The following is a 14,118-nucleotide window of genomic DNA, read 5'->3' on the forward strand; positions in this document are numbered from 1 at the left end:
TCCATATTTATATCCTCCTGATCATTCCATCTTCTCCTCTTTCCACCCTCTTTATGTGTACATCCACTGATCCTTCCATCTTGTCATTCCTTGATCCTCTTGATTCTCTCTTGATCCTCTTTATCTCTCCTAATCCTTCCTTCTTCTCACCCATCCATCCATCCATCCACTTTATCTTTATATCCTCCTGATCATTCCATCTTCTCATCCCCCCATCCTCTTTATATCTACATCCTACTCAACCCTCTATCCTCTATCTTTATCTTCCAACCTTTTCATCCTTTCATGTTCATGGCCTTACACTTCCACTGCATTTGTGTGTGTGTGTGTGTGTTTACAGCAGCCTTGCTCCAGACAGCTACCCCCCCCCACACACACACACATCAAAGCTGTCTATGTTTCTCATTTCTAATTCGGCTCGCTGCAGACAGATGAGCGGGAAGAGCATGACTCACATCTGGACACACACACACACAAACACACACACACAGACACACACAGACACACACACACACACACAGACACACACACACACAGACACACACAGACACACACACATTATAAATAAACATGTTTACAAGACATATTCAACTCAAATTTTTCGAATGCGTTTATTAACGCTGAAGAGAGAAATAACCTGAACAAGCAAAAATAGAAGAGGATGGAGGGATGAAGAGAATGGACAGATATGAAGAAAAACAAGTAAAGAAGTGTAAATGATGAATCGATGGAGAAATCAGGGATGGATGACAAAAGAAAAGGGATAATGATAAATAAGATAAACAGGCTAGATAGATAGATAGATAGATAGATAGATAGATAGATAGATAGATAGATAGATAGATAGATAGATAGATAGATAGATAGATAGATAAGCTACAGATGGTGGGATGAGGAAGAAAGGAGCGAGCATATGAAAGGAGGAATGAAAAAGATGGAGGGATGAAAAAAGGGAAGGTATGGACAGAGAGATAAAGAAGAAGAAAAGATTGTGTCAATGGAGGAATTGGGAATAAAGAAGAGACAGAATAGATGGAGGGATGAAAAAAAGATGAGAAAGCTACAGATGGTGGGATGAGAAAGAAAGGAATGTATGAAAGGAGGGATGAAAATGATGGAGGGATGAAAAAGAAAGAAGGGAAAGTATGGATAAAAGGACAAAGAAGTGAAGAAGTGTAAATAATGAATGGATGCAAAAATGAGGGATGGATGACAAAAGAAAAAGGGATAATTATGAATAAGATAAACAGGATAGATAGATAGATAGATAGATAGATAGATAGATAGATAGATAGATAGATAGATAGATAGATAGATAGATAGATAGACAGACAGACAGACAGACAGACAGACAGACAGACAGATAGATAGATAGATAGATAGATAGATAGATAGATAGATAGATAGATAGATGAGGAAGCTACAGATAATGGAACGGATGAAGAAATGGAATGGATGGAGGGATAAAGAAGATGGAGGAATGTGGAGGAGAGACAGTATGGAAGGAGGAGGGGTTTCATCCAACGAAGACTGTTTTTTCTAAATTGCTTTCTCTTTAACTGATTGGTTGGCTTTATAAAATATGCATAAAACACACACACACACACACACACACACACACACATACACACACACATACACACGTGCACACACACACACACACACACACACACACAGATAGATCCAGCTGTGGCGACGTGCATGTAAGAGAGACATAAAGAGGAAACACCTCCTGAGGATTAGTGGATACATTTGCAGCATGTCTGTATGTGTGTGTGTGTGCGCGTCTGTGTGTGTGTGTGCGTGTGTGTGTGTGTGTGTGTGTGCTTTTGCGTGTGTGTGTGTGCGCGTCTGTGTGTGTGTGTGTGTGTGTGTGTGTGCGTTTGCGTGTGTGTGTGTGCGCGTTTGTGTGTGTGTGTGCGTGTGTGTGCGCGTCTGTGTGTGTGTGTGCGTGTGTGTGTGTGTGTGTGTGCTTTTGCGTGTGTGTGTGTGCGCGTCTGTGTGTGTGTGTGTGCGTTTGCGTGTGTGTGTGTGCGCGTTTGTGTGTGTGTGTGTGTGTGTGTGTGTGGGCGCATGTATGTATATGTGGATGTGGGCCGACCGATAGCCAAGTTGCCATGGTGATGGCTCAGGCACATGAAGCATGCTGCGGGATGAGAGAGAGGTGTGACATACGACCTGTCACTCCCACCATCCTCCTGAGAGAGAGGGAGAGAGAGAGAGAGAGAGAGAGAGAGAGAAGCAGAGAGAAAGACAGAGAGAGAGAGAGAGAGAGAGAGAGAGAGGAGGATAGACAGACATGCAGACAGAGACACAAACAGAGACAGAGAGACAGACAGAGACAGACAGGCAAGCAGACAGTGACACACACAGACAGTGAGAGACAGACAGCCATAGGCAGACAGTGAATAGCTCTGTAGGGGAGACACACACACACACACATACTCCTTTACAAAACCCAGACTAGTCATCAGTCTTGGCTTATGAATGGTGTGGGAGGCTTTTTTCCATTCACACACACACACACACACACACTGATTAAACCATCAGGTTGAGATAATGATCGATTTGTCCTTCACTAACACTCGACCCGACATTATACTCCACATAGAACATTCGTCTCTGTCTCTCTTTCAGTATGTGTGTGTGTGTGTGTGTGTCCCTTTATCTCCAGATGAAACAAGTCCTTCATGCCTGTATATCTGTAGCTTTTGGTGTAAACAGAGACAGCCATGTTGCTTTGTAGCAACACACACACACACACGAATGAAATGAATGAAGTGTGTGTGTGTGTGTGTGTGTTCCTCTGACCCTTTCAGAAAGATCTCACTAAAAGGCAAAACAGACAGTCTTCTGAATATAACGACTCCTCTGTATCATTTAAAGCTTCATAGCTAATGTAGCTAACAAGTAATGAAAGCGTATGGCTACCAGATTAGGACGCATCATTCCTCTGCTACTTCCTGTCGAGGAAGGTGACGGGAAAACGTCCACGCACTGATTTATAATTTGTAGTGGTGGGAATTCCGATTCTTTTCAGTGAGTCAAATGATTTGACTCGTCTCAACGGTAAGAGTCAACTGCCCTTTTTCTGTCTAAATCTTACAATTAGTGTCTAACGGACACTAAACCCCTAGTGGTCTGTTTTCTGTGCGAAAGTCAGCTCTTCATTTTCATGTAAAAGAACTGATTCAAAGAGTCGACTCTCTCGAAAAACGACACACCAGTAGTATTTCGCGTACTGATGGAAGAGCTAGGAAAAATAAAACACAGAGTTACTGTTATCACCATGGAGACGAGTATGTTCCTGTAACATCTCACCTGAAGCGTGTTATTTATCTTATAGCACAGCAATTTACCTACAGTTAGAATTCATAAACGTGCGACATGTCATAATGTTAATCACTTTACAGCAACTATAAACACTCGCTCCATCACCTGGACTTCTCTAAGCACCAGAAAATCAGATTTCCATGAGAGAAGAGACGCCACGTGATTGCGTGAGGAGTGTGTGTGATCACGTGAAAAACATGTGAAGGTGCACTTCAGCATGAAGGAAACGTGATGAATAGAACTGCATGCTCTAAAAAAAATCATATATTACCCAAATTGTGAAAAAAAGAAAAGAAACAAACAAACAAAAACGTGAAAGTTTAAAAAAAAAAAACACGTGAAGAATATTTGCACAATTTAAAACCATGAAATAATTTTTTTCAAATTCCTCTCAAAAAATGAAACCTCACCTTCACACTTCACCTTCTGAATGCTTTTTGTTCTACAAAACTCAGTTTGTATTTTCAGCCAATCAGAATGCTTGGTTCTACTTTCCACCAATCAGAACGCTTGTTTTGGATTTTCAGCCATTCCGAACGATCGCGTCTGCTTTCAGCCAATCAGAATGATCGTTTCTGCTTTCAGCCAATCAGAACACTCAGGTTGGATTTTCAGAACACCCGGTTATGCTTTCGGACAATCTGAAGGTTCGGTTCTGCTTTCAACCAATCAGAACGCTCTGTTCTTCTTTCAGCCAATCAGAACACTCAGTTTGGCCTTTGAAAAAATCTGAATTCTCAGCTCTGCTTTCAGCCAATCAGAACACTCTGTTCTGCTTCTAATCAATCAGAACACTCAGTTTAGACTTTTAGCCAATCAAAACACTCGGTTCTGGCCAATCAGAACATTCAGATAGATAGATAGATACTTTATTCAATCCAAAGGGAAATTTACAGCTGTAAATCAGAATGCTTGAGTTGGACTTTCAGCCAATCAGAATGCTCGTTTTTGCTTTCAGCCAAACAGAGCACTGAGTCTGGACTTTCACTCAGTGATGGCTGATGTGGAGTTAGGTTTTGGAAAAAGAATCTGACGTGTTGGGGTCAGTAACTGATGAAATAAACAGTGTGTAGTGGAGGAGTCGGACTGAATCGGCAAAACCGGTCAATAATTCATTAACGCTAATCAACAGCGCGGTCTGAGCCGCGGGTTAAAGCTGCCAGTGTGTGCATTATTCAGCTGCTGTACTTTTCCATCTCACACACTGCAGAGACGGATGTATCGATCCTACACACACACACACCTGATGATGCATTCCTGAGAAAATAAAATAAAAAACGAGCTAAATGTAGATTTACAGCTGCACTAATGTCAGAGCTGCTGTTACAGACAATAAATCAACACCTTCTGACCAATCAGAATCCAGAACTGACCAATCTTAAACCGGATGGCCATTACATGCTTTCACTAGGCCTCTGCTCTGTGTGTGTGTGTCTGACCATAATAACATTTCCAAGAGCCAAAGGCGGTCAGCTGCATATTAACTAGGTCAGTGTTACACAATGATTGGAGCTGTGTGTGTGTGTGTGTGTGTGTGTCACTCTCTCTCCCACTGTCACAATCCCATAATCCCTCTCTAGCTCAGAAACAGGAAGTGTTTCTCCCCCCTCTGGCTGCTTATTCATCTACGAAACGTCCTAGCATGGTGCTAAAAGGCTAGAGGAAATTAATCTTATAAATCTAGCACACAGCTAACCGGCTAATTGCTATTCATCTTCTGCTAGCATGTCACTAATAGCTTCAAATCCTTAGCAGGTTATTCATGGCTTCCTGTAGCATATAGCTAATCAGATTCCCCTATAGGTGAAATGTTCTCCTAATAGCACACTGCTAACTAAGAGCACTGAATCTTTAGCATAATTTTCATATTAATGATGGATTAGCTGACCTGCTGTTAGCTAGCGGTGCGTTCGAACACACTCCCTGTTTATGTGGGTGCTGTCAGGCAACCAAACCAAATATGTGAGGCTACTTAGCATAGTGGGACAAAATGGTAGATATGATCAATGTTTTCCTCAGAAGTTTGGCTAAAATATTAGCATTGTTGTCAAGAACGGTCACCGATCGCTAAGTGAAACGTTACAGTGCTAGTTAGCTAGATTACTGAAGAACATAGCTATCTAAAAAAATCAGCTAAGAAATGAAATATTTTGGATATACTGTATTATTTCACAAGCTAAACTCTGCCTACATAACCTAGCTAGCCAGCTAGTGACAATTATCGCTAGCTGAAGCTGATGAAAGAACGAATGAACGTATAAACGAATGAAGGAATGAACAGCACAAAGAGTTTTTTTTCTCTTTTTGTGTATAAATATGAGAAGCGACGGATTTTCCTCCCACACGTCAGGATTGGTTTCCGAGGAACAAATCTATCTGATACAGAATGAAAAGCAGACTCCTACACACACCTACACCCAGTGTACACACACACACACACACACTGAATATATCCATACAGTCCCCCCTAAAGCGGCTCAGACTCGACAAACCACTGATCGTTACACAGAATGCCTCTCACCTGTCACATCCCAGGCCGACGGCGCCGTGGGAGTCGCAGCCGCAGGGCAGGCAGCCCACGGTTCCGTTGCTGAAGTGATCTTCCTCACACTCCTCACACTGGAGCCCAGTGTATCCCGCCATACACACACACTGACCCGTGTCACGGTCACACTCGTCCGGGTCCAACACTCCCTCCGTACTGCAGTTACACACCAGCTCTGTGTGTGTGTGTGTGTGTGTGTGTGAGAGAGAGAGAGATAGAGAGAAAGAACAGAAAATGATTAAAAATACAGAAACATGATGTTTTTTAAATAAATATATATTGTTTTACAATAATAATAATGTAAGGTGAAAAAAATGAAATATTATTATTAATAATAATAATAATAATAATAATAATAATAATAATAATAATAATAATAGGCAATATAAAACACATCATATATTAATGTATTGAATTTTAATTGTAATTTATTTATTTACATGTTTTTTTGGTTTTTAACATTATTTAAATCTGAATTTCAAATGCATAAATATGCTAGATTTTTACTCCAATCTTTGTAAAAAAAACTGTAAAACAAAATGCTTAAATGTAATTAATCAATTAATTAATAATGCATGGATAAATAATTTAAGTAATAATAATAATAAAAATAAATGAATAAATATTTAAAAAATATTTTTTTACAAATTAAAATAAATAAATAAATAAGTATTGTTATTGAAATTTGATTTAAAAAATTATTTTACTAATTTTACCCCAAAATAGTCTCTTTTTTATTTACAGACAGTTTTGGTTCTTTCTAGAAATAAAGTCTTTGAATAAGAATTTCAATTCTAATTTTTTAAATCTATTTTTAAAAAATCTATTCTAAAAAGCAAAATGATCTACGAATAAATTAACAAATAAAACAAGATTTTAAACATATATTCATTAAAAATCTATTAAATCAAACAGGATTAATGACTATTAGCATTAAATCATTTTACTTTTTTTTTTTTTATGTTTGCTAACATCATTTACAATTCCATTGTTCGATTTTTGGAATTGGGTTAATTGCCTAATTATGTATATAAAAAAACTGACTCAATTTTGTGTATAATAAATGCGATAATCAGAACATTTTAAATTGTTAAAAAAATCGCAAGTGAGAACAAAAAATAAATAAATAAATGCAGCTGGATCACTGTTCTACATTCTCAATCAGAGCAGCACGTTTCCCATAATGCACTTCACCCTGTGATAGGATGTGGCATGAAAGGGCACCTGCTGAACAAAACATCATTTGTATGCGCCGCTGCACACACACACACACACACACACACACACATATATACAGACGGAGATCGCCTGTATAAACACCTCCGGGTTCTAAGGGGGGTCATGGAGAGCCCGGTTAAGCCTCTTACAGCTCTCCGTCTGATGGCTCTCACACACACACACACACACACACACACAGGTCTGTGTAAATGAGGAACGGTTCAGGGATTCTGTCAGAATAACGAGGAGAAGAAGAAACCCTGATAGCATGACGCTGTGGTTTTTGCTCGAACATGTAACTCGAATATAATCGCTAATAGAAGCCAGCAGTCGAGAAAGAAAACATTACATAACCCTCTCAATCCAATTACACCTGAGATAATCATGATCATGTGAGGGTAGATCCCTCAAACACGTTTCCATGGAAACCTATTCAGCCATGTTCACATGACGTTCATTCACAATTAGTTCCCCAGAACCTTCGTGTTTAATTCATTAGTCTTTAATCAAAAAAAACAAAAAAAGGCTTTGATCTGTGAACCGTTTCGTCCGGAAAGGTTAAGTCATGAGACGGATATGATTTATTATATGATCATTTTTTATGATTCTTATTCTATTCTACTGTTGTTTATTTTTATTCTGTTTTTATTTTCATATATTGTATAATGATAATCTATTTTATATTATATTTTGCATTATATTCTAATATTCTTTTTATACTTGATATTCTTTTTATTTTAGATTCGTCTTTTCTTCTAATGTGTTTCTATTTATTGTATTTTATATTCTAGTTTTAATTTTTTTAATTATTTCTTATATTTTTTTATATTCTATTTTTATATTTTTATTTAAATTTTATTTCTTATATTTTTAAATTTCTTAAAGTTTTAAATTTTTTAAATTATTTCTTGAATTTTATATTCTAGTTTTATATTTTTATTTAAATTCTTTCTTGTATTTTTATATTCTAGTTTTAGATTTTTATTTAAATTATTTCTTATATCTCTATATTTTAATTTTATATTTTAATTTTAATTATTTCTTGTATTTTATATTCTAGTTTTACATCTTTATTTAAATTATTTCTTATATTTCTATATTGTAGTTTTAAATTGTTATTTAAATTTTATTTCTTATATTTTATAATCAAGTTTTACATTTTATTTCCATCATAGGACAGTCATCATGTACTGTCTATGATGTGAATTTATTGTAAAACATTACAGAACGTCAAGAAAATTATAACGTATCTGTGTACGACAATTTCATCATCGGACAAAAATCTTAAAATCGTATAATTATGACCTGGTTAAATATCAATATTATGATATGATGAAGTTTTTTTCTAAGAAGAACAAACAGCTGAAGGCAACCTGTAAAGTAACAAAGAGCTGAAGAGCAAAGCTGCTGAAGATAAGAAAAGTAAACTAACGTAAAGTCATAATAAGCTGAAGGTAAGAAGAAAGATGTTAGCTAAGATGCTGAGTAACAAGTAGTTGAAGTGATGAGTAGCTGAAGGTAAGAAGTAACAAGAAAAATCAAACAAGAATTAAAGCAATGAGTGATGAATGAAGTATGAAGCAACTTAAAGTAAGAAATAATAAGTAAAGTCAGATGCATAGGAAGAAGTAAAGTAATGAGTGAAGGAAGAAATAGCTAAAAGTAAAAAAAAGTAAAACAAGAAGGAAGAAATAATAAGTAGAGTAAGTAGTAAAGTCATGTGTAAAGTAAAAAGTAGCTGAAATGATCGAGTAAAAAGTAAAGAAAGTCAAAGTCGAGTAACATGTCCATGAAATTATGATGTAACAAGTGACGTAAGAAATAAAGTGAGAAAATCAAGCAGCTGAAATTCCAACATAAAGTAACACAAGTAACTGAGTGGAAATAAAATATGCACAGGATTTGTCCCGAATACGCAGTGTTTCACTCACCCTTTTCACTCCCCCTTATTCTCATTATCTGTGTGTTTTTACAGACAGAAAATGAACTGATTATTACGATCAAATATTTTGCAGCTTTTTTTTTCGAACAGGCAGGGGCCTTTCTCTGTGGAGTTTGCATGTTCTCCCTGTACCTGCATGGGTTTACTCCAACATCCCAAAAACATGTACATTAGGTTGATTGGTGATTCTGATTGAAATTCGGATTGAAATTGCCCATAGGAGTGAGTGTGTGTGGTTGTCTGTCTATATGTGTGGCCTGGCAACCTGTCCAGGGTGTACCCCTGCCTTTCACCCAATGTGTGCTGGGATAGGCTCCAGCAGATCCCTGTGACCCTAATTAGGAATAAAGCGGTATAGGATGGATGAATGAAGATGGCCTGCTGGCGGTAGATGATAGATGGAGATGTCTGGGACGACCTCACGTCAGATATGTACATTTATCAGGATTATAAATGGGAGTCGGGGGTAAAAAAAAAAAAAAACGTGTAAATGTGTAAGTTCGCAAAAAAAAATGACTGAAATGAGGCGTATGCCCCGCCCACTTTAGCGATACATTCTGTGAATTTCTCTTTTCATTTGTTTATTAGTAGACCAGCAGACGGGAATCTCAGAGCTCATATCTGGGTCAGATTCACTGAGGCGTAAAAATCAAACGTGTGTCACGTGTTCCACTCATGGTCCAGAAACGTGAAAACAACAACAAAGGGTTTACATTAAAGGCAGAGATCTAAGCAAGAACAGACTCCCAGCTCCAGGGAGGGAGAAAAAACACAAAGCAAAACATCAAACCTGTTGTTTGTTTACATTTTTTTAGAATTTTAACACAGTTTCTGCGAATAAAGCAGTGTGAGATTCTATCCAGCTGAGACGGGATGGAGGTGCCATTATTTAGTGTCCAAAGAACTGTTTCTTTTGTCAACACGTCATGTTGACACCTGATACCTGAAACTTGTCACATAAATCATACGGATTTAGCTCCTGATCTTCTCTGTACACTGTTTCCATCTGAATCCTTCTCCAGTGTCCACGGAAAGTTTAGGATGTGACGTCTGGAACATTTCCAGAAGGCGTTAACAAAAGGCGGCTTATACTAGCCCCGTCTTTTGTCTCCGTATTATGACCTCATGCTATAGGAACAACAGCTGCGGTCACGGTCGTGGGGTTTCGTTGAGGGTCCGAGGCCCAACAGGCCCCCCTGGTTGTTTTGGGGTTTGTTTTTTAGAGGGTAAGACAGGTTTGTGAGCAGGTTTGTACCTGGACGTCTGGTCAGGATCAGGTTACTGTGAACAGTGTCACCTGCTTCTGATAAGAACTTTTATTTTTTAATGATGATCAAGCAGTAAAGGAGCAGTTTAGCGACGTGACCGGTTTCCAAGGTGATCATTTTGCTGATATGGGATCGTCTCTTGCAACGTGACGTGAGGTTTCGTCATTTTTTTTTTCTTTTCAGATTTCTGATTTATTTTTTTCCTTGAAAACAATTTCAATCTCTTGGCCTCTCACAGTAAAACCTCTTAATCCTCCAGCACCACATCTTTGTTTAGTTTTCTCTCACAAGCTACGAGGCTAAAGTAGCTAACAAGGAGTGAAAGTTTATCTTCACTGAAAAAAAACCTCAATCGTTGTAAATAATGTAAAAAGAAAACAAGGAATTTTTGTTGTCATCTTTATCTCTCAGGATTTTAGGTAGCAATTCTTCCTTTCGGTGATAAAAAAAGTAGGAATACGGAGTCCGGTTGCTCAAAATGGCCGCCTTCTGTTAGGTTACAGCGGTTAGCTCCATGCTAAAGTGTTGTTTGTGTTTATCAAGTAATTGTGACGCAGTTTGAGGGGAACGTTTTACAGAAAACTTTTCACATGACAAAGATTTGTCTGTTGCCTGTCGCTTTAATAATGTAAAATAAGGAAACTTTAGCTGTCAAAATAAATGATCAACAGTTTTTGAGGTCATCATAAAGACCATAAAGTGTATGAATGTGACTCAAAGACTCCAGAATGCGGATTTAAGCACTGTTACTGCTTTATGACGTGATTTAGATGTGTATTAAGGCTCTATAACACACTGTGTCTATGTTATTGGAACATAATCAATTGTGAGGTGATGTGATGAAGTCTGTTGTATTCTCACTGATCCATGTTTTATCGTTCTATTCCTATGACGGAATTCGTACTCTGTTCTAATCAGCTACAAGCATAAACTCCTCCTCTGTCCTGAAGATGATGGAAATCTTCACGTTACAGCCCTGTGTGTTAAAGCGCTGACACCGGAGACTCCTTCCATCAACGTCAGCTAAAGATAGTACAGAAAACTCGATAATGTTTCGCCAAAGATAAACACTGATATTATCATAGGTGTGCTCAGATATCTCCTGGTGGGTGAGTAAAATATAAACAACCAAAGGACCAAAGGAGTGGACGTCTGGGTTTGTTGTTAAGAGCTAAGAGATCAGACTGTGCTGGACTCTAGAATCAGACACGTCTCGCATTGATTAGATGTCTGCATTTTGGTCTGCAAAGCAGACGGTGATGTGGGGCAATAAAAATAAATTGAAGCCTGATGATGAAAGCCACGGTGGTGAGGACGCGAGGCCTGTCTCTGGGTGTGTAGGACGCTCTCACTGGGGTGGTGTTTGTTTCTTTGAGCTTGAAACGTGTCTACTGAGAAATACACCAATGGTGCCAGCCCAGGGACTGCATAGAATATCACAGAAATACATCTATCATCATGTTGCACCTTGTTAGACCTCAGGATCAGGATCAGAGGGTAATCCGACTCACCTTGGGAATTGTCTGAGGTTGTGATAACCCCTGCGTCCTGAGCTTTATCAGACACCGAGCTCTGGCGTCTTTGTGCCAGCAGACGCTCAGCTCTGGGTTGATGGAGCTCCATCAGGACAGCAGCATCTTCTCGCAAGTGCTCCGGGGATGGGGAGCTGGGGTCGCTGGTGGGAGGCTGGATGGAGCTGGTGGTTTGCGCCTCTGCGGTCAGCACGGTGGGAGCTGGGGTCAGGCCGGTGAAACCGGACTGAGGATTCGCGTCACCTGAGCTGAGGATCTGGCGAGGTTTCCTGACCGCATCGTGCGCGCAGGACCACCCGAGGCACGCGAGCGCGATGAGAGAGAACGCAGGAGACGCCGACATCATCATCATCACCATCATGACCATCTCTCTCTCCCTCTCTCTATCAAACCTTCTCCTCAAACAACAACGCGGCTGCTTTCGGATTCCGTCCTCCAATTTCCATTGGGTTATTTTTTAAAAAAATAAATACACAATTATACGCACTCCAAACTGCGTCCTACTCCATTACATCCAACAAGGACAAAAAAATCCTCCTTTTTTATCTTCAATAGCTATAAATCCAGCGCAAGGTGTTTGTCGACGCATCTTAACCACAGTGTTCAACAGACGAGCAGGCATTCCAGCCAATCACACAACGTTCTGCTGAGAATCTAGCCAATCAGGAAGCAGGGCGGGACCAAAGTCGGTTTAGAATCCTCCCTGCGCTGCAGAATCGGTAATCGTTAGACCAATCAGAGCGGAGAGGACACACACCGCGGTGTGACATTTCTCAGCGATGAGGCATGTGATTGGTCGACACACAGACAGCGTTCTGACTGCTGAAAGACCTAAACGCTATGAACCGGATCGGTTGATAGACATAAAAAATAAAGCGGATTTTGTGCTAAATGTCTGTTTAGAACCTAAGACTAGACTAAAATGCAGTAAGAAATATGAAAAAAACTAAATAAATAAGTCGTCCAAAAACACGTATAGTTCTATTTCAGTGCAATATTTGTCCTTATGTAAGCCAAAATGCTGGTTTCAAAATTATTGGCACCCCTAGAATTAATAAAAGAATGGTCTGACAGTCTGTCCGTCATGTCCAACTCTGCCTGAGGTCATCGCTCAGTGTTTTGTTCACCGCTTCTGTGTTTATTCGGGGTCTGTATCGTCTTCAGGTCATGTCTTAACCTCCTGGCAGAAGCAATCACTTATAGGATCTATATCCTGGTACTGGTTAAGAGCAGGGTGGCTTAGTGGTTAGTAGGTTTGCCTTGAGGGGGTTTTATACCCGCTTCCACCCTGTGTGATCAGAGTTAGTGTGTTCTCTCTCAGGGTACACCGGTTTCCTCCTCCAGTCCAAAGACATGCGTTGTAGGAGCATCTGTAAATGATCTATAGTGAGAATATGTGTGTGTGTGAGTGTGTGTGTGTGTGTTTCCCCTGGGAAAGTCTCCAGGCTCCCTGAGACCCTGTGTAGGATAATGCGCTACAGAAAATGGATAGATCCATTCAATAAATCCAATATTTTTATCTGATCACTAGAAATGATCTTCATCCTGTTAGCTCGAAACACTGTTGTTGTCCAGATCGTGGTGTCCAATAGGACATTGCTCGTGGTGTCTAATAGGACATCACACTCTCCGGTGTTTATAATCATTCATAATCACACCCTCCGGTGTCACCCAAATGAGGATGAGGTTCCCTTCTGAGTCTGGTTCCTCTCAAGGTTTCTTCCTCTTACCATCTAAGGCAGTTTTTCCTCGCCACAGTCACTTCAGTGTTGCTCACCAAGGATGATTTTGTCCAACATTAATCTTGGACTTTTGTACTATATTTCTTATGTTCTGTAAAGCTACTTTGAGACGATGTCCATTGTTAAAAGCGCTAAATAAAATTGAATAATAGCTGATCTTGCTGATCTATTGGAGGACATGTGACTAGAAAGAGATGCAACTGTGTACAAAGTTAAGGAGCATCAACTATCACCCCATACACACCTCAATGGCATCTTTTAAGTGTAATCCTGCACTAATCTGCTGTGTGTGTGTGTGTGTTTCAGCAGTGTTTTTAGCAGCCCAGAGGTGAGTCTGAATCAATGTCCTGCTGATGTAAATAATTCAGAGATGAAACTCTACTCCTGCACGCTGCACTACTGGATTTTCACCACTGGGTGGCAGCAGATCGGCACCGCGGCTCCTGCAGCCTACAGCAAGGAAATGGCGTCCTGTCACAAAATAGTCCACTGTAGGGAAAAAAATCAAATTAAGTTCCGGGATACAGCAGTTTGGGAA

At 39.4% G+C, this 14,118-nt stretch overlaps 1 protein-coding gene across 2 annotated transcripts in view; it reads right to left on the reverse strand.

Moving 5' to 3' along the window:
- The window catches only part of si:ch211-158d24.2 (multiple epidermal growth factor-like domains protein 9), a 34,939-nt gene extending 22,498 nt beyond the window's left edge, over window positions 1-12,441 (reverse strand). For both annotated transcript variants that reach the window (XM_058390292.1, XM_058390291.1), the window contains exons 1-2: window positions 11,818-12,441; window positions 5,855-6,053 (exon numbers count right to left, since the gene is read on the reverse strand). In XM_058390292.1, coding sequence (XP_058246275.1) covers window positions 5,855-6,053; window positions 11,818-12,205 — 587 coding nt within the window. In that variant the 5' untranslated portion in view covers window positions 12,206-12,441. The remainder of the gene's footprint in view (window positions 1-5,854; window positions 6,054-11,817) is intronic.
- Between the last annotated feature and the right edge of the window lie 1,677 nt (window positions 12,442-14,118).

Source organism: Hemibagrus wyckioides, linkage group LG05, assembly GCF_019097595.1.
Source record: "Hemibagrus wyckioides isolate EC202008001 linkage group LG05, SWU_Hwy_1.0, whole genome shotgun sequence".
In the NCBI taxonomy this organism is placed as follows: Eukaryota; Metazoa; Chordata; class Actinopteri; order Siluriformes; family Bagridae; genus Hemibagrus; species Hemibagrus wyckioides.